The 23919-nt window shown below is 45.1% G+C and overlaps 2 protein-coding genes across 11 annotated transcripts in view; both read right to left on the minus strand.

Annotated features, from left to right (window-relative positions):
* The window catches only part of Adat1 (adenosine deaminase, tRNA-specific 1), a 42977-nt gene extending 39043 nt beyond the window's left edge, over nucleotides 1-3934 (minus strand). For 2 of the 8 annotated variants that reach the window (XM_087595207.1, XM_087595204.1), the window contains exons 1-3: nucleotides 3707-3918; nucleotides 1854-2039; nucleotides 1504-1572 (exon numbers count right to left, since the gene is read on the minus strand). In XM_087595207.1, the coding sequence (XP_087451333.1) occupies nucleotides 1504-1572; nucleotides 1854-2019 (235 nt within the window). In that variant the 5' untranslated portion in view covers nucleotides 2020-2039; nucleotides 3707-3918. 8 annotated transcript variants of the gene reach the window in all.
* Nucleotides 3935-4912: 978 nt separating this feature from the next.
* Nucleotides 4913-23879, minus strand: Kars1 (lysyl-tRNA synthetase 1). Of its 3 annotated transcripts, NM_001006967.2 has the most exons (15): nucleotides 23791-23879; nucleotides 20973-21152; nucleotides 17412-17574; nucleotides 15076-15241; nucleotides 14287-14380; nucleotides 13616-13802; nucleotides 13415-13540; nucleotides 11953-12072; nucleotides 10615-10777; nucleotides 10331-10504; nucleotides 10099-10184; nucleotides 9186-9271; nucleotides 8315-8441; nucleotides 6676-6819; nucleotides 4913-5182 (listed from the first exon to the last, which is right to left on the minus strand). In NM_001006967.2, exons 2-15 carry the CDS (start codon nucleotides 21116-21118, stop codon nucleotides 5084-5086), a joined length of 1881 nt encoding a protein of 626 aa, NP_001006968.1. In that variant the 5' UTR covers nucleotides 21119-21152; nucleotides 23791-23879; the 3' UTR covers nucleotides 4913-5083. The 3 variants fall into 3 exon arrangements, with proteins under 3 accessions (NP_001006968.1, NP_001386122.1, XP_087450348.1); NM_001399193.1 differs by lacking the exon at nucleotides 20973-21152; XM_087594222.1 differs by lacking the exon at nucleotides 20973-21152 and having other exon boundaries at nucleotides 14287-14606; nucleotides 14792-15241; nucleotides 23791-23859.
* Nucleotides 23880-23919: the final 40 nt, after the last annotated feature.

Consider the following 23919-nt stretch of genomic DNA (forward strand, 5'->3'; position numbering starts at 1 on the left):
CTAGTACACATAGTAAGATCTCATCTCAAAATACTCAACAAATAATAAAAAAGCCCAAAAAGAACCAAGACAAAGTTCCTCTAGTTGAGAACCACTGATTTATAGAAACAATCTTTGAAGTGCTTGAAGGTTAAGTCTAGGGTCTTATGCAGCTAGGCAAGTGTACTGCCCCTGAGCTATGGCCCCAGATTCTCTAACTTTTTAACAGATCTCTTAGCACATTTTTATGTATTTTGTATGTATGTGCCATGATGTGTGGGCAGGTAATACAAGTTGCATGTAGAGGTTGGACGACAATTCAAAGCAGTCGGCTTTCTTCTTCTACAACGTGGATTCAGGGATTCAACCTCACCTTGAGGCTGGGTGACAGGCAGGGTTTCACCCTGAAGCTCTGCTGGCCTGGGGCTCATGGCACAGAATACCACAGAAATTCACCGGTCTCGGCTTTCTGAGTGCTGGGCTTGAAACCATGCGCCGCCAACCCTGACACCAACTCTATCTTTTTTGACATGGGGTTTCACTAAGCTGGCTAAGCTATTCTTCAACTCATTTGTGGCCCAAACAGGCCTTGAAATTTAGATCCCCCTGCTGCCTCTGTTTCCCCAGCCACTGAGATTGCAGGCTTGTGTCCACAGCTACAGAAATCCTGTATCTCTAAGTCCTACATCACAGCACCACATTTATGCTCACAGTGACACATTTCCACAGTGGACACGACATCGTCTTCAAATACGGGAGACACGGCTAGGACAATGGAAGGGACCTCTGCTGATGCCGATGATCTATTTAATTCAAGACTGCTTCCTGGGCTTCAGAAGCCCCTGAGGCTGCTCCTCCTCCTTGCTTTTAAGCCCAACTGCCTTCCAGATAGAACGTGGAATGATGGAACTCAGGAACCTTTGGTTCAAACAGGGGAATGTTGACTGCCTTTCAGAAGCATGTTCCTGGTGGTTTTTCCTCCGATTGGGATTTCTTTCCCTTTTTTATTTTCTGGAGGCAGAGAATTTACTATGCTAGTCTTGGACTTCTTGCCCCAGCATCTAGTGTGGGGGTTTACAGGAATGCACCATGTTCAGCTTTGAATTCTCATTTTAAAAAAAGAATGGACAGGCTGGAGAGGTGGCTCAGTGGTTAAGAGCACTGACTGCTCTTCCAGAGGTCCTGAGTCCAATTCCCAGCAACCACGTGGTGGCTCACAACCATCTGTAATGGGATCTGATGCCCTTTAGTCCCAGTGCTTGGGATGAGGAAGTGGATGATCTCTGTGAGTTCAAGGCCAGCCTGGTCTATAGAATTCCAGGACTGCCAGGGCTACACAAAGAATCCCTGTCTTAAACGACAATAACAACAACACAAACCAAATAAAAGAACAGTCTTCTAATTCAGGGGACAATCAGTAGTAAATGAGGGGTCAGCCACTCCAACCAGAATGACCCCACTTCCTTGGCAAAGTCAGTGTGGACTTAGCACAGAGACACTATTTAGAGCCTGGTCTTTGCTTACCGCTCTCTCTCATCTTGGACTGGCCTATGCATTTTGTTCCTGTTCCCATTGAGACAACTTCCTTTGTCACTGAAAGGAAAAAAAACCAAATCATTAATGGAGTGAAATCTCAGAGGCTGAACGCTTCCTAGTGTTCCGGTTTAGTAAGTCCAGATTCCTCAGTTCTCTGGAGGATTCCCACGGGTGGATTTAACCAGGGCTGCAGTTCCCTTGGGGTAGTTTTCACCACCAGAAGCATTGCGCCACCTGGTGGACAAAACGGGAGAACACCTACCATTATAGTTCGCATCCCACAGGGCACTCTCCGACCAGTACTGTGGTTGCTGACAGGGAGAAAGGGTCTCTCTCACCTTGTATCTGCTTATCAGGGGTGTCACATGCTTGGTTAGCTGGAGTCTGTATTTTCACCACAGCCGCCAACAGAGTCCACTCACGGTTTGGCTCAGGCTTCCCCTGCTTGGGCAGTTTGATGTAGTGTGCATAGCACAGCTGCGCAATCTCATCTGCGGTCCACATAGGTGAAGCTGGAGCTGAGGCTATGATAGAAAGCCAAAACCATCAGAGGAAAACCAGCATAGTGCCACAGAGCCTCACACCAGTGCTCCGGCAGTCTCTAAGGTAGACCCACGGAGCTCAGACTAAGGTTTTCTTACTAATTCCCTCCCCTCCCATCTTTAATAGAGAAAAGAGTGAAGCCCAGAAGGCAAGCTATTTCTTCAAGATTAAGTTACTGAATGTGGCTTTACTATGCTTTATACTGTCCTCTCGGATTTCAGCTTGCTTTGGGCAGATTGTCACCCTACAAGGTTTCTTTCTGGACAAATGTTCTTATCCTCCTTTTCCAAACAGAAAGGTGAACCTGCCTCACTCCAGCAAATTTCCAAAGTCTCTCACTAAAAGCTCTTACAACAGTTGTGCTTAAGTTATACTTAAGTTAAGTTGGGCATGGAGTTATACTTTCTAGGTTCCAATTGCAGTTTTAATACAGATTAACTGGGTAGACTAGTTTTCATGTCTGTTAAAACATGACAAATAGTACTTAATATTTTTTCTTTTTTGTTTTTCTAGATAGGGTTTTTCTGTGTAACAGCTCTGGCTGTCCTAGGACTTGCTCTGTAGACCTGGGTGGCCTGGAATTCCGTGATCGCCCGCCTCTGCCTCCTTAGTGGCAGGATTAACTGGCTAGTTAGTATCTAACATCTTATAAATACTTATAAACGCAAATGTATATAACAATGTCGACTGTGATTAGCATTAAGAGAATACAACATTTGGTGATCTGAGAAATTTGAATTGGTTGGGGAGAGAAAAAGCAATGTAACAGGAACATACAACCTAACAGAAGATCAGATCTGAAAGAGGCCTGCGAGGGTTGGCAGAAGTTCTCCCACTCTTGGCTGTTAGTGCTCACTGGATATATCTTGACTTCAATCGATTATATAAAAAGCTCCTGGGGACTGGAGAGATGGCTCAGCGGTTAAGAGCACTGGCTGCTCTTCCAGAGGTCCTGAGTTCAAATCCCAGCAACCACATGGTGGCTCACAACCATCTGTAATGAAACCTGATGCCCTCTTCTGGTGTGTCTGAAGCTACAGTGTACTCAAATACATAAAATAAAAAAAAAAAATAAAAAAAAAAAAAGCTCCTTAGATGAGCTCATACGATGGCTAGACACAGCAGAGCATTTGTAGAATAAACAACAGAATAGTTTTTTTTTTTTAACTGAGCTCTGATGCGATGTTCTGGCAAGGTATTTCTAAGACTTCTGCAAAATGCAGGCACATTTTGCAGTAAATGGTAATGATTATTCTGGCAGGAACTGGCTGAGATTGCTACTTTAAAGTCTAACACAGAGAAGTCTTGTATTTCTAGGAGCACAAAGCATGAGAAATCCCAGAATCCTGTTAGTTCCAGATAGGCATCACAGAATAGTTTATTTTATAAAGGTAGACACCTGCCATTAAATTAGAGGTACATATTACAAACTACAAAACAAGGAAGGGGACGAAGCAGTCCAAACTTCATCACATCATTCAGGTAGCTGACAGGACAACGCAGTAGTCGAATGTTTCGATATTCTGAGTCCGCTGTAATTCATCTCTACACCCCTTCATAAGAAGCAGCTCAAAAAGGCATTGCTTTGACTATAAATAACAGTCGCAGAGGCTGAAAAAAACCCCACTCCTTTTCCCGCCCTTCCTACCCCGAGGTGGGGCTCCACTGGGCTGGAGCGCCTATCAGGGCTCTGAGACCCCCTCCCTGTGGGAGCGGTGGACACGGGTCCTCACAGTTTCTCCCACACACACAAGGACAGTTGTGTGGCGCTAACCCCGAGACGCCGATCCGGAGACACTGACACCCTGCTATCCACGCACCGCAACCTCTCCCTCTGCCGCCACGCTGGTCGCAGAACCTGGCTGCGCTGCGGAAGTGACGCCCTAAAGGACAGCTCCTTTAAAGCCCCGCCCGCAAAGCACGCTGGTCTTTGTAGTCTCTGGGAACAGAGTCACTGTAGCTCAGTTCCACAGCCAAGATGTGAAGGGAGGAAGCTGCCTCCCAAAGTAGAGCTATGAAACCGATATAGCTCGCAACTCACCAGAATTCTGAATAGAACTATAAGCAGATCCTCTGACAGTTTCTCACCTCTGTCACAACATATCCTGTATGATTATCATGGGCTTGGATGATCTGCCTCTTATTTCTCTCAGGGGTAATAAATATTTTTTAAAAGATTTATGTGCCCATGCCTCTATCAATTTATGCACAAAAGAGCATGCAAATGACCAAGGCAGCTAGAAAAGGCCATGAGGAAGGAACTGGATCTCAGGTTGCCAGCTGCCTGACATTGATGCTGGGTACCAAACCGCAGTCCTCTATAAGAGCTGTAGTCACTCACAGCACTGAGCCATGTCTCTTGTCTACTGTGTGTCTACTGCAGCCCTCTTACCCTGCCTTGTGCATGAGTGTGCTGCCACCAAAAAGGAACATGCACTTGATCTGCTTCTCCCTCAACTCCCCAATAAGCCTGAAAGAAAATGTTTCTATGGAAGTAGTGATTTGATTTTTGCTCCCTGGTATTTCCAGTATTTCAGAACAATACCTCGTACTGAACAGACGTTAATATACATCTGTTAAAGATTATGACCACGGATGGGACTGGAAAGTTGGCTTAGGAGTTAAGAGCACACCCTATTCTCGTAGGGCTGACTTTGTTTCTCAGCATCTATGTTGGGTAGCTTACAAATGTCTGTAACTCCGGCTCTAAGGGACCCAACATCTCTGGCCTCAGAGGGCACCTGCACTCTAATGCACACATACATAATTAATAATAAAAATAAATCTTAAAAAAACAAGAGTTTAAACATTCATTAGATCAGCAGTCTGGGAGGGGGAAATAACATTGCACAGGTAAAGAGAGAAATGGTTTATTTGGTAACAAGGAATAAAAAGAAATTCTTTAATTCTTCTCTCTTGTGGTGGTTGGACTGCAGTGTCCAGTGGGCGGGCACCACACAGGAACCCCTCCCTCCCTCAGACCAGATCTGCTGCTCAAGCGCAAAGGCCATAGTTGCATAGTCTTCTAGACAGAGGGGCTGGCCTCTGTGCTTTCTGGGGTCTCGGTGGCTGTTGCAGTTTCCTTCTTGTCTTCAGGCTTCATGGCAGGAAAGAGAAGTACTTCCTGGAGAAGAGAAGAGCAAAGGTTCCTTTAAAGCGAAGCACCATGCGCCAGGCACAGTGGAACTTATTTAATCACAGCCCTTAGGAGGTGGGGGTGGGTGGTGGGTGGGGGACAGACCACTCTGACTTGATTTCAAGGCCAGCCTGGTCTACATATGGTTAAGTTCCAGAACAACCGGACCAGAACTATGTGGTAAAACTCTGGCTTTTAAAAAAAAAAGACACTATGAATCCCATCCCATCCCATATCGCACCCCACCCCCTTGCAATCCTACTTTTGCTGCTGCCTCTGCTGTTACAAAATCTAGAAATACACACCCAGCCAAGGGCATAGAACCTGCTAGGGTCCCACGTCAAAAAAATGAATCAACAGGTTCTAGCAAAACTAAGGTTCCAGGGCTAGAGAGATGGCTCAGCAATTAAGAGCACTTGTTCTTGCAGAGGACCAAGATGTGGTTCCCAGCACAGCCTCATGTAACTTGCTTCAGGGGATCTGACAATCTCTTCTGGCCTCTGCAGGCACATGGGATGCTTGTGGTGTAAATGAGCCATATGTTTAATTTTTAAAAACGTATTATTTTGTTTTATGAGTGAACATCAGCTGGGTGGTGGTGGCATATGCCTTTAATCCCAGCACTCAGAAGGCAGAAGCAGGCAGCTGGAGAGATGGCTCAGCAGATAAGAGTACTGGCTGCTCTTCCAGAGGTCCTGAGTTCAATTCCCAGCAACCACATGGTGACTCACAATCACCTGTAATGGGGTCTGATGCCCTCTTCTGGTGTGTCTGAAGACAGCAACAGTGTACAATAAAATAAAATCTTTAAAAAAAAAAAAAAAAAAAAAGGGCAGAAGCAGGGGGATCTCTGAGTTCAAAGCCAGCCTGGTCTACAGTGTGAGTTCCAGGACATCCAGGGCTATGAAGAGAAACCCTATGTGGAATAAAAAAAACCAAAAGACCAAAACCAGAACCAAAAGAAAAACAAAACAAAACAAACAAACGAACAAACAAACAAACAAACAAAACCCCACAAACCAAACCACACCAAAGCAAAGCGATCCAAAAGCGAGCTTCCGCACAGGCATGCACCAATACAATCTCAGTGTTCTGGAGGTAGAGGCCAGAATATCAGGAATGTCAAGCTCATTATAAACTACAGATGGAGTTCCAAGAGAGCCCAGGCTACATGAGATCCTGTCTCAAAAAGTATTAACACCAGCAAAAGCAATCTTCACTCCTCATAGAACTGACTGATTTAAGGCAATATATGTAGAGAGGGCTTAGCATTTCCTTGGATATTGAGGAAAAGCAAACTATTAGTTTCCCTCCTGTCTCAAGCAGGAAGATTAAAGTCCTGTAAGGTCCCATGCTCTTTAGTCTTCTCCTGTAGTGGAAGGGACTCCTTGAGCCTCTTCTTTCTTCTCCAGGCCCTGTGCTCTGTCATCTCCAGTACAGTGGAGTTCTGGGGAAGCATGCACTGGGAGGTCTGCACGTACCTTGATATTGTTGGAGTCTGTGAGAAACATGGTGACTCGGTCGATACCCATGCCCCAGCCAGCTGTTGGGGGCAGCCCGTACTCCAGGGCAGTACAGAAGTTCTCATCTATGAACATGGCCTCATCGTCACCAGCAGCCTTGGCCTGGAATAATTAAGAGTCACATGATCAAAAGGATCTAGGCCTTCTAGTCAGCCTTCCTCATGCTGTGGCCCTTATTACAGCTCCTCACGTGGGGTGACCCCAACCACAAAGTTATTTCCCTGCTTCTTCATAACTACTGTTTGCTACTGTTATGAACCCTAATGTAAATGTCTGATATGAGATCCCCCCCCAAGTCAACCCACAGTTCTAGGTCATCTCAGTGTCCACATACATACATTCAAACTTTCAAAAGGAGTACCAAAGATGCCCAGGACAACATCTGATCAACTTGCTAGAAATTGATTTCTAGAGACCTGGAAGTTAGGACTGACAAAGTCTACCTCAGAGATGAAACTCAGATTTTAAGTTGAATGCAACTGTACATATCTATAGTTCCAATACTTGGAACACGAAGGTTAAGGGAGGCAGGCAGTCCTCATTATTTTACACAAATAATATACAGTAATTTTAAAAAGACAAAATCTGTCTTGTTTGGGAATTTGGGACCTCAAAGAATCTTTCTCTATTTCCTGAAACCACCCGTCAGTGGCAGAAGTAGCCAAAACTACACAGAGAGATTCTGTTTCAAGAAACAAAGCAATGGGCTGGAGAGATGGGTCAGTGGTTAAGAGCACTGACTTTTCCTCCAGAGGTCCTGAGTTCAAATCCCAGCAACCAAATGGCGGCTCACAACCATCTGTAATGGGATCTCATGTCCTCTTCTGGTGTGTCTGAAGACAGCAACAGTGTACTCATATACATAAAATGAATAAAATCTTGAAAACAAAACAAACACAAAAAACAAAGCGAAACAAAACAATAGCTGCCCCCTTCTAAAAAAGGGGGAGAGGTATAGTTTAAGAAAAGGTATGTCCTTGTTAAATGTATTTTTGAGATGAGTGTCCAAATATAGGCAATCTTAAACTCATTTTATGTATTATATGATCGAGGCCAAAGTGTCAGCTGAGTGTGGTACGTAGCTCTGTAATCCCAGCCCTTAGAGGCAAGGACAAGAGGGTCAGGGATTCAAGGCAGCTTTGGCTACCCAAGAGACTTCTCAAAAACAAAAAGAAGAGCTGTTTTGAATGGAACTCCTGCGAAGCCTCTTTATGAGAGGTTACTCTGGAGAGTTGGAGAGAAGCTCTTTCAAAAGATCCAAGTTTGATTGCCAGCATGCACATGGTGGCTTACAACCATTTGTATGTAACTCCAGTTCCGGGGGATCCAACACACTAATACCCTTTCCTGCCCTCCTGAGCATTGTGTGCACATGGCGCACTGACATACCTGCAGGCAGTACACTCACGCGCGCGCGCGCGCGCGCACACACACACACACACACACACACACACACACACACACACACACACTACAATTGGAGAGTCTCCCTGGCTTTGGTTAAAACACCAAGGAAAATGTCCAGCAACATAGGGTTAAGGGTGGTGCTTACCCCTGGTGTGAGCTCAGGGGTAAGAGGCCATTCTCACTCACTCACCTTGGCCTGTTCTTCAAACAGTTGTCTCTGCCGCACGGGGTCGTTCAGCTCAGTGTACGCATTGCATATTTCCTTCTTCATGACAAACAGCTCGAAGCGCTCAGTTAGACCCTCTTTGCAACGGTGCCTGGAGACATGAGACCACAGAGGATGAACATTCAGAGCTCACATAATGCAATACTTGACCCAAAAGTCCAAACCTGAAGCCTCAACAACTTTCAGCACCGATGTGTGGTGCCAGTGTGAGGGAGAGCCGAGACGTGACTATATTCCTGACAGGCAGTGGGACAGCCTGAACCCAGGCCCTTCTGCTTTGTTCTCATACTCTGGAATGCCCACTTGTTCTGGTCAAGGAGGCAATGGCAAAGGTCTAGCATATACTTTTGCTCTTGTTGAGGTTGCCTTGGGAACCCAATCACCATGCTGACAACAGACTATTGCCAGAGAGATCCCACGAAGATGTCCTGGCAGGATTCCCATCTTAGATATTGTATCAGTGCACGCCACAGAAAGACCACCACCAACTCAACACAGGACAGCAAAACAAAGTGTTGCTTTAACTTAACCATTAACTTCTTCTGGGTTTGGTTTTATGAAAGCGCTACTGAAAAGCCAAAGAGATGGCTCAGTGGTTAAGAGCACCAACTGCTCTTCCAGAGGACCTGAGTTCAATTCCCAGCAACCACATGGTGGCTCACATCATCTGTAATGAGATCTGATGCCCTCTTCTGGTGTGTCTGAACACAGCAACAGTATATTCACATACATAAAATAAGAATTAAGCAAATGTTCTACTGCACAGGTCCAGCCCCAGCAGCCCCAGCCCTACTTCAGGGTGTTTTTTTTAATGCAGTAACAAACTGTGTCTTACCATTTGGCCAGAGGACTCATGATCTGTGGGTGATCACAGATGAATGTAGGGCTGATGCATGTCACTTCGAGGAACTCTCCCACAAGCTTAAGGAGAAAACAGAGCAGAGCTAGGCATGGCTTCTGATGTCACTGACAGCCCAGCCCAAGGGAAGGCTTTACCTCCACACTGCTGAGTTCACCCTGCAGCTTTCTCAGAGCACGGAGTACTGTGTAAGATAATATACTCCGACCAGTTGGCAAAGAGCGTAATATTACATTTCAAAGCTCCTTTTTGCCTGTACTTCTTTTTCCCTCTTTTTTTTTTTGTTTTTTAAAGATTTATTCATTTATTATATATAAGTACACTGTAGCTGTCTTCAGACACACCAGAAGAGGGCATCAGATCTCTTCACAGATGGTTGTGAGCCACCATGTGGTTGCTGGGAATTGAACTCAGGACCTCTGGAAGAGCAGTCGGGTGCTCTTAACCTCTGAGCCATCTCTCCAGCCCCTTCTTTTTCCCTCTTTAATCTTTACATCCTGATCACTGTCCCCCATGCCTGGTCCCCCTCAGTCCCTCCTCTCCTGTCCCTCCTCTCCTCTGAGAGGGTGGAGGCCCCCTGGGTATCATCACCGTGGCACATCAACGCTGTGCAGGGCTAGGTGCATCCTTCCCCACTGTGGCTGGACAAGGTGGCCCAGTTAGGGGAATGGGATCTGAGGGTGGGGATTGAGAGCCACCCCTTCCCTGGCCTTGACTTGTGAGTACTTAACCACAGAGCTACATTTCCCAATCCCAATTCAAAGTTTCATTCTCCTGTTCCTCTGTAAGGTTCCCTGTGAAGCTGCAGGGAAGGATCCACCCAGTGAGACCCACTTTCTAGGATCAGGGTCCTGTTGATCCCCGGGTGAGCACAAGCATGGTCTCTTGCCTTATCAAGGAGCCTGGCTGTGGTCCGAGGTGGGGGGCATTCAACAGCCCTTGCAACACAAATATCATCGAGAATTTTGCGAGTTTCTGTGACAGAAATGTGTAAGTTAGGACAGGGAATATCACTGTGCAAAATGCCTATAAACACAACACATGGGACATTTTAGCTCTGACCTAAACAAATCTGTAGCTGAACAAGAAGGCAGGCCACATGGTGAAGTGTAGTATTTTACCTTCGGTCTCAAAGAGACTGGTTTCTGGCAGCTTCACGCCCAGAACCTTCTCAAGCTCTTCTACCATGCTGATTCTTCGGAAGGGTGGGGTGAAGTCAATCTCATAGGCTTGGCCTTCTGGCCCATCTGGGTGATAGGTGATCTTGTAACTGCCTGTGATGCTTCTCACCATCCCTGGGAAAGAAAGCGGCATCTATCTTATGGACTGAAAACAGGAAGTTCTCTGAGGGCGGGCAGCACAGCCGTCTCCCAGTCGAGTATGAGCTGAAGGCAGCGGGACTCACCTGACAGCATCTTCTCTGTGATTTCCATGAGGTCATGATAGTCTGCATAGGCCATGTAGAACTCACAGGTGGTGAACTCAGGATTGTGAGTCAAATCAATCCCTTCGTTCCGGAACTGGCGCCCAATTTCATAAACCCGGTCAATGCCACCAACCACCAGCATCTACAAAAACCACAGGGCCACGGTGTGTGTTAACAGCCCACAGGGCCACAGTGTGTGTTAACAGCCCGCAGGCTCCTAAGAACTAACTGCTCGTCATAGCTGGGGTTTGCTCTCCACTCAAAATGCCCAATGCCCTGCTGTCTTTAGACAGCAATGTGCTTTTGTTTTTATTTGGCTGTACAGGACTCCCGAGTCTCTTCCCATGTCTTTGCTATTTCTTATTTGTTGAGTCTGAATTTTTCCAAAGCCTCTTGTGGCGTTAGGTTACGCAAGTGACCCAGCTCCACCTACCAGACACACTAGTGACATATTAGCATGGAAGCTACCAAAGGGAAGTGTAGCTGTTACACAGAACTCACTATGGCGATGGGAACCAGAGGCAGCCATCTTTGAAACAGACTACTAAGATCCTAGTGCAGTGATGGTGCCCAGTAGGCACAGTGTGATACAAGCCAGCACCATTTCCAGGCTCCCACGAGTCCCCGGCCTTCAAGGTTATTGTGGCTCTGTGCTCCCTTACAGAGCTGAATTAATTTCGGTCTTGCTTTAACTTGCCATATATCTGCAACTAAGAATCTTGGACGACAGTCTTTGGTATTTATACTGATAATCTGAAGAGATTTATTTTTATTTTCTAGAAAGAAGTTAAGACCAGCGAAAGTTCTTTTATGAAAGACTAAACTCAGAAGGACTGGGATGCTGTTCAGTGGTAGATTTTTTTTTTTCTTTTGAGACAGGGTCTCACTGTGTAGCCTTGGCTGACCTAGAATTCATTGTACAGACAAGAGTTTAGGATCTGCTTGCCTCTGCCTCCCAAGTGCTGGCGTTAAAGGTGTTTGCCACCATGCCAGTTGTAGAGTTTTTGAGAAAGAAAGTAAGTAAGTAAGAAAGACAGGAAGGAAGGAAGAAAGGAAGAAAAAAGAAAGAGAAAGAGAGAAAGAAAGCAAGAAAGACAAAAATGCGATCTAATCTGCGGAAGACCAAAGTTAAGGCTTTGGAGCTCGAACAGGGTGTGTGTACACTTGGATGCCTTCAATTCTCAACTGCTTACAAGGAAATCACAACCCACAATCACTACAGAATTACAACATTCTCCTGGCCGTTCTCTCCTTACGTCAGACTGTACTAGTCTAGTCTCCTGCTACTCAAAGGAAATGGGGTATGGTGTGGACTACCTTGTGGTAGAGCTCTGGAGCAATTCTCATGTACAGGTTCATGTCCAGCTCGTTGTGGTAGGTGATGAAAGGCTTGGCCACAGCTCCCCCGGGGATGATGTTCATCATGGGAGTCTCGATCTAAAGCAGACAGAAAGACACAGCTCTTAGATAACTAGAGGCCTTGAGGCAGTTCATTCTCTGCATGTGACACAGTGCCAGCTTATCATACAAGTTAGACAAACAGATGGTCGGACTTTTTAGAACCACGTCTCCATTCCTAATAACAACCAGCGCTGTAAATGCTGTCAAGCTGTAAAAGGAACTATAGCCGAGTGCTGCAGCTCTTAGGTTTAACAGACTGTGGTGGTTTGAATGTGAATGGCCCCATAGGTTTAAGGTTTGGTCTCAGTTGGTGAGACTGCTTGGAAGGATTAAGAGGAGGTACAGCCTTTTTGGAATAGATGTGTCACTGGGGATGGTTTTGAGGTAACAAAGCCTATGGCAGGCCCAGGGTCTGTCTGACTGTATTTTTCCTCTTTCTCGATCTTTCTGCCTGCAACCTGTGGACCAGGATATAAGCCCTTGGCCCAGGCCTGCCTGCCTGCCTGCTGGCACACTTCCTGCCATGATGATACTGGACCAACCCTCTGAATACTTTCTCTTATAAGAGTTGTCTTGGTCATAGCGTCTCTTCACAGCAGCTAAGGCACTTACAGTATTTACCACCTACGTCCTTTAAGATGCATCGGAGGGCTGGAGAGACGCCCAGCTGCTAAAAGCACAGAGGACCCAAGTTCTCTGGCCTCAAAAGGCACTGGCACTTACATGTACAGATACACACATGTAGTTTAAAAAAAAATAGGCTAAGAGTTATAGGAACATTGGACATCTTCCCTATCCTTTGCATGTGCACATAGACACAACCAACACACACAGCAAAAATAGATTGGAATGGAGTCTGAAAAAAAAAAAGAAGAGGCAGGTTTATTAGAGTATATATAACATGACTACAATTTGTATTTAAACCAAAAATAAAACTCCTCTAAAACATTTACGTATGCACACGCAGTGAGAATACATATGTATAATTAGTGTATTTGGTGTGCATATATCTGCCTGCCCATGTCTCCTAAGTTTGAACTAAGGGGGTATCATGCCGCCTGGCTGCTAAGATATTCTTAATGCTACAGACCCTTCAAAACTACTGAAAATGGCCTAGGAAGCACAAGGCCCTGGGTTCGGTCCCCAGCTCCGAGAAAAAAAAAAAAAAAAAAAAAAAAAAACTACTGAAAATCGCCAAAATCATCAGCACGGGGATGGTGCATTATTTTGAAAGCCTGCCTAATGAACAAGGCAGAAGAGACACTTGGCAGGCGCTTTTCTACTTAGGCATGAAGGACCCTGGCAGGATGGGATAGCGAGAGACAAGCACCACAAGGCAGGTACCATCTCAGGTAAAAAACCCTTCCCCCTTGGTCACCTCTAGGAATCCCAGCTCGTCCAAGAAACTTCTTATATATGTGATGATCTTAGAGCGGATGATAAACTTCTGCCTCACAAAGTCGTTCAGTATCAAGTCCAAGTATCTCTGACGATACCTTGTTTCCTAAACCAAAAGCAGAGGTTAGAAACCAGCGTCTCCTGAGCCAGCTATACAGAAGGCACTCGTGTGAGAGCTCACCTTGTCCTTGAGGCCGAAGTGAAGATGAGGCAGCATGTGCAAGCAGGGGGACAGGAGTGTCATCTCCCGGGGGACGATGCTCAGCTCACCCTTCTTGGTTTTTCCGGGATTGCCCTCGACTCCGATTATGTCTCCCCTGCGCAGTTTGTTATTGATGTGAACGAATTCTTCCTCTGATTTATAATTCCTGAGTGAAAGGAAAAGTAAGAATGTACAGTTCTACAAATTAATACAGACAGACGCCTGGCTTACTCAGGAAACCCTCACTCAGAATCCCTGCTTCAGGGACAACTGCTGGAGGGATTCCCTCCGTGTTTACTGTCCTATAAGTAAGAAGTCATTGCTAGGTCTTTTCACCGCCACTCACCTGCATCCAACCACATGCCCCACTCCTCCCTACCCTAACTCTAGATGGCAGTGGGAGAATAGGACCACACTAGCCTGTGTCTTCACCTGTCCCTCTGTTACTCTGGGGTGTGACACAGTAATTTTTTAGTTTGTTTGGTTTTTGATTTTTTGAGAAGTTTTCTCTGTCCTAGAGCTTGCTACAGACCAGGCTGACCTCAAACCCAAAGGATCCACCTGCATCTGCCCCGAGTGCTGGGATTAAAGGCGTATGCCGCCACCACCACCCAGCAACACAAGATCTTCAGCTGTCTGCTTCAATGTACCTGGAGTTGGCCATGACTTGTAACTTGACCCCCTCTCCTCGAAGGTCATAGAAGATGAGCTTTCCCCCAGAGGCTCTCTTGGCGTGGATGCGACCTAGGAAGAAAACACGGGGCGTACTGAAAGAGAAGCCTTCTGAGCTCTCTGTGCAGCACTGATCACAATGGTCTGAGTGTGGCCCGAGGTCTGCAGTCTGTCCTCTTCTTCACTGCAGTGATTTCACGGCTGTACAGGAAGTCCTCTCTTAAAGATGGTCAGTGGATTCCTGGATGATGGCAGTAGTCAGTAGTAGTGACAACACAGGTTCTGGGCCTTCCTGAATCTTTACATAAAAATCCAAAGTATCAGCAGGCAGGGACTAGATAGGCTAAGCCAAGCCCATTAACAAATGTCATGCAGGGAAAGGCCAGGCACAGCAGCACACTTCTTTCCTCCCAGCACTTGGGAGGCAGAGCAGTTTCCAGCCAGGAAGTCCCTCAAAGAACATCTGTTCCCCAGAAGCATCACCTTATCTAAAAGTCAACCCATGCCTCAGGGCTGCTCTAATCTGTGAGTAGACATAAAGCACTGTCTCCAGTAAAATAGCTTCAACACCAGCTGGGAGAGAGAGTGCAGCATGGACATCTCAAGTTGGAGGCCAGCCCAGGATATACAGCAAGATCTGGATTCAAAAAAAAAAAAAAAAAGAGGGGGAAGACAACACAAGACCAGCCTAGGCCCTCCTTTGTGTTAGCATAGAAGCTTGCCCCCGTGAGATGAAAGGCAAGTGAACTGTCAGGGAGCCTTCCTACCTGCTACTTTTAAGGTGATGTCAGTCAGGTGGTCCCCAGGCTGCAGGTGACTGTATTCTTGGATGAACTGAGTGAGTGAGATGTCCACATGGAACTTGTGTGGGTACGGGTCCTCCCCACTGACCTTCAGCTGCTGGACAGCTTGACTACGGATCTTGTAGTATTGCTGTTAAAAAAGCCAGCCCTTCAGAAGCGGAACCCCGTGAGGTGTGGCTTCTTCAGCAGAGTATCATACTGATTACGTTCCTTGTCACTGTGACAGAATAGCTTACAGGATTATTCTAGTTTAAGAGAATATAGTTATGGCAGGGAAAGCAGGACAGCAGAGTGGCTTGTTCAGGCCATCAGAGGCTTACGGAACAACTTCGCCTCTGCACATCAGGCAAGCCAGACACCCATGTTAGGAAGAATGGGGCTACAGCATAATCCATTAAGGCTCACTACCAGCAGATCCAACAATGATAAAGCACACCTTTGATCCCAGTGCCTGGGAAGCAGAGGCAGGTGGATTTTTGTAACTTGGAGGCCAGCCTGGTCTACAGAGTGAATTCTAGGACAGTCAAGGCCACATAGAAAAACTCTGTCTCGGGCTGGAGAGATGGCTCAGAGGTTAAGAGCACTGTCTGCTCTTCCAGAGGTCCTGAGTTCAATTCCCAGCAACCACATGGTGGCTCACAACCATCCATATTGAGATTTCGATGCCCTCTTCTGGCCTGCAGGCATACATGCAGGCAGAAAGCTGTATGGTGTATACACAATAAATAAATATTAAAAAGAAAAGATTGATTTATTAAAAAGAAAAAAGAAAAGAAAAACTGTCTCAAAAAAGCAAAACAAAAGACCCACCACCAGAAACCCACTTCCTCCAGAAGGCTCCACCTCCTAAAGCCTCTACAACCTTCCAAAGCAGCATGCGCACTATCTAGGAACATCAAGAGAACACATGAGCCTGTCAGGGGGCATAACTCCAACACTAACCTCTGCATCTTTGAAATAGGACTAGGGAATAAAATTTGTATCAAAAAATGTAGATTCATAAAATGAACTTAACATATAAGAGTCAATAGAATAAAAAAATGGAGGTTCGCCTAAAATAATAAAACTTAATTGTTACAGACAGTCTCTTTGGTGGACTGCACTTGCATGGTGAAGTCACTTTCTTTTTTTTTTTTTTTTCCTTTCCTTTCTTTTTTTTTTTTTCAGAGCTGGGGACCGAACCCAGGGCCTTGCCTAGCAAGCGCTCTACCACTGAGCTAAATCCCCAACCCCATGAAGTCACTTTCTTAATTATTCTTCTGGCCACACATTAGACTCTACCCTTGGGCATGCTCAGCAAACCTATAGAGTGCAAATATGGAGTGTTTTACCACAGGGGTTGTGTGATGGTTTGTATATGCTTAGGCCAGGGAGTAGCACTGTTGGGAGGTGTGGCCTTCTGTGTAGGTATGGCTTTGTGGGTATGGGCTTTAAAACCCTAGCTCTAGTTGCCTGGAAGTCAGTATTCTGCTAGCAGCCTTCAGATGAGGTAGAACTCTCAGCTCTGCTGCTCCATGCCTGCCTGGATGCTGCTGTGTTCCCGCCTTGATGATAATGAACTTCTGAACCTGTAAGGCAGCCCTAATTAAATGTTGTCTTTTGTAAGACTTGCATTGGTCATGGTGTCTGTTTAGAGCAGTAAAACCCTAACTAAGACAGATTGGCAATTTTTTTTCTTTTAGAAGATTTACTTTTAATCATATGAATGTTGTATGTATGCATGTATGTGTGTCTGTGTGGAGGTGTGTGTACATGCAGGAGGGGAAGTTGGAGTAACAGGTGGTTATTAGCAACCTGATGTGGGTATCCTCTGGAATAGCAGGATATACTCTTAACCAGCCACTTGTAACCTTTATCTCGATGCAACTTCCCAATTCTACTCTGCATAGTGGAAAATTAGCCTCGGAGTGATACAAATGGCCATGGCTGTGTTTATGTACAAAACCAGGAAATAGGAGAGGAGAGGTAGATTTGGCATGAGGAATGTATTTTGCCAACTAATAGAAGCTCTTGTCTATCTTGATGGAAGCCACCCCGCTGTCATTGCTACAGGCTCAGCTACTCCCCCGGAAGTAGTTACTCAGGATGACTGGAGTCTTGAAATTGCCTCCTTGGACTTGATATTAAAAACTCAGGGCCTATGCCTTTAGCAAACAAAAGGCAGACACTGCCCTCCCAATTCTCTTGCTGGTTCAAGTTCTTATTTATCTTGTTAGTCACTTGGTTTCTCCTGCTGTCTGCCACAAGCCTCTCAGAAGTTCTCCTGTGTCCAGCCATCCTGGTGGCCCAGGGAAACTCACGTTTGGGTCCAGGGTCTCCTCTTCAGCACCCACACCATTGTCAGCAGTATGGTTGGTGGCAGCAGCAGCAGTCGTCTGGTTTAGCTGCTTTTCACTGAGCTCTTTCTGCTTGGCCTCTTTCTCTGCCAGCTTCTTCTCAGCTTTCAGACGCCTCTTCAGCTCACTGTTGAGAAGATGACAGCACCCAGTGTGACAGCTGCCCAAAGAGCCCTCTGTCAGAAGCTCCACTGCCACTTTCCAAACGTGTGAGCAGCCTGCAGACAATGTTCCTGCTGCGCCATGCCCTAAGTGATGTTACTTCCCAGTTCTAACCTGTTAGTCACTAAGCTATTTATGGGGATAAGACGAAAAGAAAACCTAAGCTTTGAACAAAGATGCGACAACAGGTCATTCCCAGTGTCCACTTGGCATCAGAAACCAACTGGAATCAAGATCCTTAAAGGTGAAGAAGCCCACATTTACCAGTTTATGCAAGTACTGGAATAGAGATTTCCCAGAAAATCTGCAGGATAAACTTTTAAGCTTCCCGACACTAGAAACTGCATCCTGGTAGTTTGGTATCCCTAGAAGACGTCCCTACAGTACTACCTAACGGTGTAGTAAAGTAACACCTCTGGCTCTGTCAGTTTCCTGGGTCTCCTAGAGAAGTGAGTTAGACTGTGGAGAGCTGGTCTGCAGAGCTTGAAGACACGATCCCTTCAAGAGATATTTCAGAACTGTCAAAGACTGATGTGTGGGTTGGAGGTGTGGCTCAGTCAGTAGAAAGCTTGCCCAGGGGCTGGAGAGATGGCTCAGAGGTTAAGTAAGAGCACTGTCTGCTCTTCCAGAAGTCCTGAGTTCAATTCCCAGCAATCACACGGTGGCTCACGACCATCTATAATCAGGACTGGTGCCCTCTTCTGCCTGTAGTTGTATATATACAGGCAGAGAGCTGTATGATGTATACATACTAAATAAATAAATGTTAAAAAAAAAGAAAGAAAGGAAGAAAGAAAGAAAGAAAGAAAGAAAGAAAGAAAGAAAGAAAGAAAGCAAGCAAGCAAGCTTGCCCAGAGTGCACGAAGCCTGGGGTTTAATCTCTAGCACTGCAGATGTGATGCTGCACATCTGTAAACCCAGTACTTGGGAGGTGCAGGCAGGAGACCACAGGTTTAATTAAGGTCACCTACAGCTCCACAGTGAATCTGAGGCCAGCCTGAGCCCCAGCCTAGAACAAAACTGTTCTGACTTTAACCAGAACGGAATAGTATATGAATCAGCACAATTCAGGCAACAGCATGCTATGTTTGTAGTCAAACTGCCTAGCGCTAAAATAAAACACGAGCCACTTGAATGGCATTGAGCAAATGACTTATCATCATCTAGAAAAAGAAAATAAGATACCCTCTCACCAGTAGTGAGGACTGACACGTTAATAAGAAATGATCGAGTCCCAGAGTATAGTTAGGCCTCAAAAGTGGGTTCTAGGTCTCTCACTACTTAACTCTTCACATTCTGCCTCCAGGACAAACCCAGACAAATCTGGACCCATTTCTAATTAAGTTTCTCGTCATCCAAACTTCATACATCTTACCTGAGACTCAAAACAATGGGGGCAACTCTGTGACCCTTGACCTGAACTTGCTATCTGAATCCAGGAAAAATAAACTGATTTAGACAAGAATGTCTTCATTATTCAAAGAGAATTTATAGATGCATCATTCTTTTTTTCAGAGCTGGGGACTGAACCCAGGGCCTTGCGCTTGCTAGGCAAGCACTCTACCACTGAGCTAAATCCCCAACCCCTGGATCATTCTTTTTTTTTTTTTTTTAAACATGTAGTCATATTTTAATCTCTATGATAAATAAGCATGATAATGACCTGAAGGAAATAATTAGATCAATATCTTCATACAGAATTCCCCAAAACTAACTTAAATTTTTGTGTCATAAAATATATGTGACATGCAATTAATCTTCCGCAGCCCAAAGCTCACAGGATTTCGGAGTCTCATTTCTACATATCTGGTGAAGTTCCATTTAAGGTGAAGCCAGATTCTCAGGCTGTGTTGCTGAATGTTGCAGTCACCCATTTGTTGAACACCTACTATGTGCAGTACATGACCACAGGGTAGATGTGTACTGGTCAAGATGAGTGGCAGGGAAAATAAGCTGGCAGACATTACTTCATCACAGAGGTTCATAGAAAAAGAAGAAGAAATTGATTGCAGATGTCAGCCACATATGCAGGAGTCCAGAAGAGAATTCTCAATTCATCTGGTTGTCACATTGACCTCAAAAAAGGCTAAGAAAAGATTGCTGACTTCTCTACAGCACATATTCAAGGAATTCTGTCTTTCATGCAATTGTCTGCAAAAAAAGGCATCTGCCATGGCTTCTCTCCTCTCTCCCTCCTGGATCATTCTTTATAATGGATAAGTCTTCAATAGTGAACATGGCAAAAGATTCTAAGTCATGGTTGTTTATTATCTGGCTTTAGAACATACCTTTCACATTCTTTTGTTTGTTTTGAACTGTTAGAGGTCAAACCCAGAGGTCCAAGTGTGCTAAACAAGAGGTCTAACACAATTACTCCCAAGCTCCTCTTTCTTTTGAAATGGGACTGCTAAATTGTTCAGTTTGCCCCTGAACTTGTAACCCTCTCCCCTCGGCTTCCCAGAGGTCTGGGATTACAGACATGTACCAGTTACTATTGTTCACTGCCCTTTCTTTGTTTTCAATATGAATTTAGTGAAACTTAAAGAAAAGAACTTGATTATCTTTTAAGTACAAATTAATTGTGAAAGGTTCACAAAAGACAAGTCTTTCTAAATACAATGTGTCTTGCACTCATCTTTCTAACAGTCTGCTAGATCTATCATTCTGTAATTCAGTGAGCTAGCTTTTAAGGCTATCTGGTCCTCTCCCACCCCCATCCCCATATTAAGATAAATCTCTTTTCTGCTTTATTCAGGATTTGCTCTTGTAGATTGTAAGGACAGTCAAAAAAAAAAAAAAAAAAAACCCACAAACAAAACCCTAAAGGCAGCACCAAAACTAGGACAAAGTTGATAAACAAAACCCAGAAAGACAAAAAAGGGGAAAATAACTAGCATTAGAAATTCCTTATTTCAGGCAAGGCGGTGTAGCACATGTCTGTAATCCTAGAGTGGAAAGCAAGCTAAAGCAGACAGACCTTTAGATGAGGGCCAGCCTTCATTACACTGGGCTTGAGGACAGCCTGGTCTATACAGCAAGATCTGTCTCAGCCTTCATTACATAGTGAGTCTGAGGACAGCCTGGTCTATATAGCAAGATCCTGTCTCAAAATTAGTCAAAAGGGGAAGAGAGAGAGAAAGGAGAGAGAGAGAGAGAGAGAGAGAGAGAGAGAGAGAGAGAGAGAGAGAGAGAGAAAACACACAGAGAAGAGACCATAGAGAGGACTCTGAACGCACAAAGTAAGGAGGGAGTCTTGGCTTTGGGCAATAGAGCTGTTTCCTTAACATGTCCAAAGACTTAGTCAGCTAACAAGACACCAAAGGAAAGATCCTGCTCCCAGAGCAATAAAGAATGGGCACCAACCTTCTTCTATCAGAAAGTGGCTTGTCCTTGCGGAGCGTTGTGAAAGGAGCAAGTTGGCCCAGTCGAAGTTCCCTCTGACCCCATTCTGCCCATGAGGTTTGGCGCAGGGACCCCCTAACAAGCCTGACAGCAGCTTGCATCAACATGGCAGAACACCCTGGAACTAATGATTACCACCACCTAGCAGGAAACAGAGACGTGTAGTCAGAGGGGACCAATAATATAAACCCACTCATCCTGCACTCCTGAGGAGGGGAGCCATGATTTGTACTAACATGCAATGTCCCTCTGAACTTCAGTCCCTCCTGACTAACATCTACAATGTTCTTAGTCCTAGTATAGGAAAAACTGCTTCATATCTGGGATTAGAAACTCAAACGCAAGGCAATCAATATCCAGAAATGCTCCCAACTTCCTAAAATAAGGAAGGCAAAGTGTGGGGCTCTCAATTGTGGTTTCTCCCCTGAAGACGGAATCCTGGCAACAGGATGACAGTGAAAATATCAGATGCAAATCTTAGACAGTCCCAGCTATTCCAGAGCTTGGGGAGGATCATTTGAGCCTAGGAGTTTGAGAACAGCCTGAGGAACACAGCAAAACCCCATCCCAGGAAATGGACAAACACAGCACACAGAAGCCGGCTACAGGAAAGACTCTCTGAGTCACAGAAAGGGCCATCATGGAGGAGGGGACAGGCCCTCAGATGACATTATGTTCACATGTCATAAACACTATGGCCTTAGACCTACCGGGATCACACTCTACTGTGCTCAAGTACTTTGAGGAGGAATCTTTCGTCTGAGAATGAGTGATTTGAGCAGATAGCCCATTAGTTTTTAACTTTGGGGACTTTCGGGAATAAAGTGGAAAAACTTCAAGAAATTCTAAGAATAATTAAGAAAAAGGGAAATATTATTCACATGCACAGAAAAATTATTTTGTCTGGGAATGTACATAAAAACTTGTTTATTTACTACATATAAGTACATTTATATATTTATTTATTTATTTATATTTATTATATATAAGTACACTGTAGCTGTCTTCAGACACACCAGAAGAGAGCATCAGATCCCATTACAGATGGTTGTGAGCCACCATGTGGTTGCCGGGATTTGAACTCAGGACCTCTGGAAGAGCAGTCAGTGCTCTTAACCACTGAGCCATCTCTCCAGCCCCAAAACTGGTTTATTTTAAAGCCAACTGGGGGCAGCGCACACACTCGGGAGGCAAAGGCGAGTAGATCTAGACCTCTCAGTTTAAGGCCAGCCTGGATCTCCAGAGTGAGTTCTAGGACAGCCAAGGCTATACAGAGAAATCCTGTCTTGTAAAAACAAAACAAACAAAACAAAACCCCACACCACCTGATTTAAATAAACCGAGGATCACAGACTTGGTATAGACTTCCCTTTAGATTTCTGTTTCAGTGCTTTAGAGCAGTGCTAGAAGACACATCAGGAACATAAACTTCTAATGTAGAGCGCTGGAAATCGAGAGCCTTGTGCATGGAAGCAGTCACTAAGCCACACTGGCAATTCCTGGGAACACCCATTTTTTTCCCATAAAAACCAACACCCAGGGCCATAGTTTGTGACTTTTAAAAGTGGACATTAGCATTTCTCTGGCAAGATTACTACGGAGATTAGACAAAGTTTGTATAGTGCCACCATGGTGTTTTAGCAGGTGAAGGTTGCTTTAAAAAAAAAAAAGTGAATAGTATTATTTAAGAAAAGTGACTTAAAAGCAGCAGTAAGGCTTCCCTAATTTACCTGAAAACTGAGCCACTTTTACTTGTGACTCAAAATTTCAACTACTGATTTAATAAACTCAATCAGTCTCCTCTAAGCAACCCATCAAATCGTTCACACAAAGGACAACCAATTAGAGGGCTAGCGACCCCTAAGTCTTTAACACTTTCTTTAAAATTCTTCTAAAACACACAAAGCAGAAGCAAAGACAAAGTAAAAGGGAAAATCAGTTCTTAGCTAGAACATCTCTGGTATTCCCCTCAGGGATCAACATGAGGACTTATTGCTAGGGCACTAACTAAAGCGGCCATGGTATGTAACAGCTTAAATTACTTATTTCCTATAGCTCTGGAGGGCGCTACGTAGTTCCAGGCATTAAGAAGACATTGCTAGTGTTCTGTGGTTCAAGTGGGGAACCCTGGACTAGTATGTACTTGTAAAATACAACCAGTTAAAGGGAGGCCAATCTTATCTGTCTACCCAATTCTTGGATTTGGGGTGTTTTACAAAGCTGGACCCAGCAGTGCAAAGGGAACCTGGTGTATCCCGCTAAATAAGGCCATTTGCTCCCCTGTCACAGATTCTTTGAGTGTCACATATGGGTAAGTGCACTATAGTTTCTGAACCTAACCCCTTTTAACATCCAAGGTGAGGAATAACCTTGGATATGCCAAGAATAATTTAAAGGTTCTTATTTGAAGAACAAAGATGTTTAACCATTTCCCCAATCTATCAGTCGGGGGTGTGGCTCAATTAAAATAGAAAGGCATTTCTTAGAAGGTGGGGAAAAGTTAGTTTCGCTTTTCTTTGCCTCCATTCCCAGTTTCTGTACTGGCTTTCCCAAGGCATGTTCGTCCCCACAGCTAGGACCAGGGAACCCACCAACCACGCAGTTGACTCTGGGGCATTCCGAAGGCTGTAGGTTCCAGGGCATCTCTGTCCCAGCATGTGCTCACCCACCGGAAAAGGCAGAGGGACCCCTGACACAATCGCCTTGGCGGGAAAACTCCAGGTACGTCCCATCTAGACACTGTGACAAGAGACACTTAAAGAATTTCAACGACACTTACTTCTTGCTTAGTTTCGGCTCGCCATCCAATTTGACTTCACCCTCCCGCAGCGTGGCCATCTTGCCCACTGGCCGGACCCAGAAAAAAAAAGTGACTAGCGTAGAACAAGAACTTCCAGGTCACGGCTCT

Source organism: Rattus norvegicus, chromosome 19 (assembly GCF_021556685.1).
Source record: "Rattus norvegicus strain SHRSP/BbbUtx chromosome 19, alternate assembly SHRSP_T2T, whole genome shotgun sequence".
Lineage (NCBI taxonomy): Eukaryota > Metazoa > Chordata > Mammalia > Rodentia > Muridae > Rattus > Rattus norvegicus.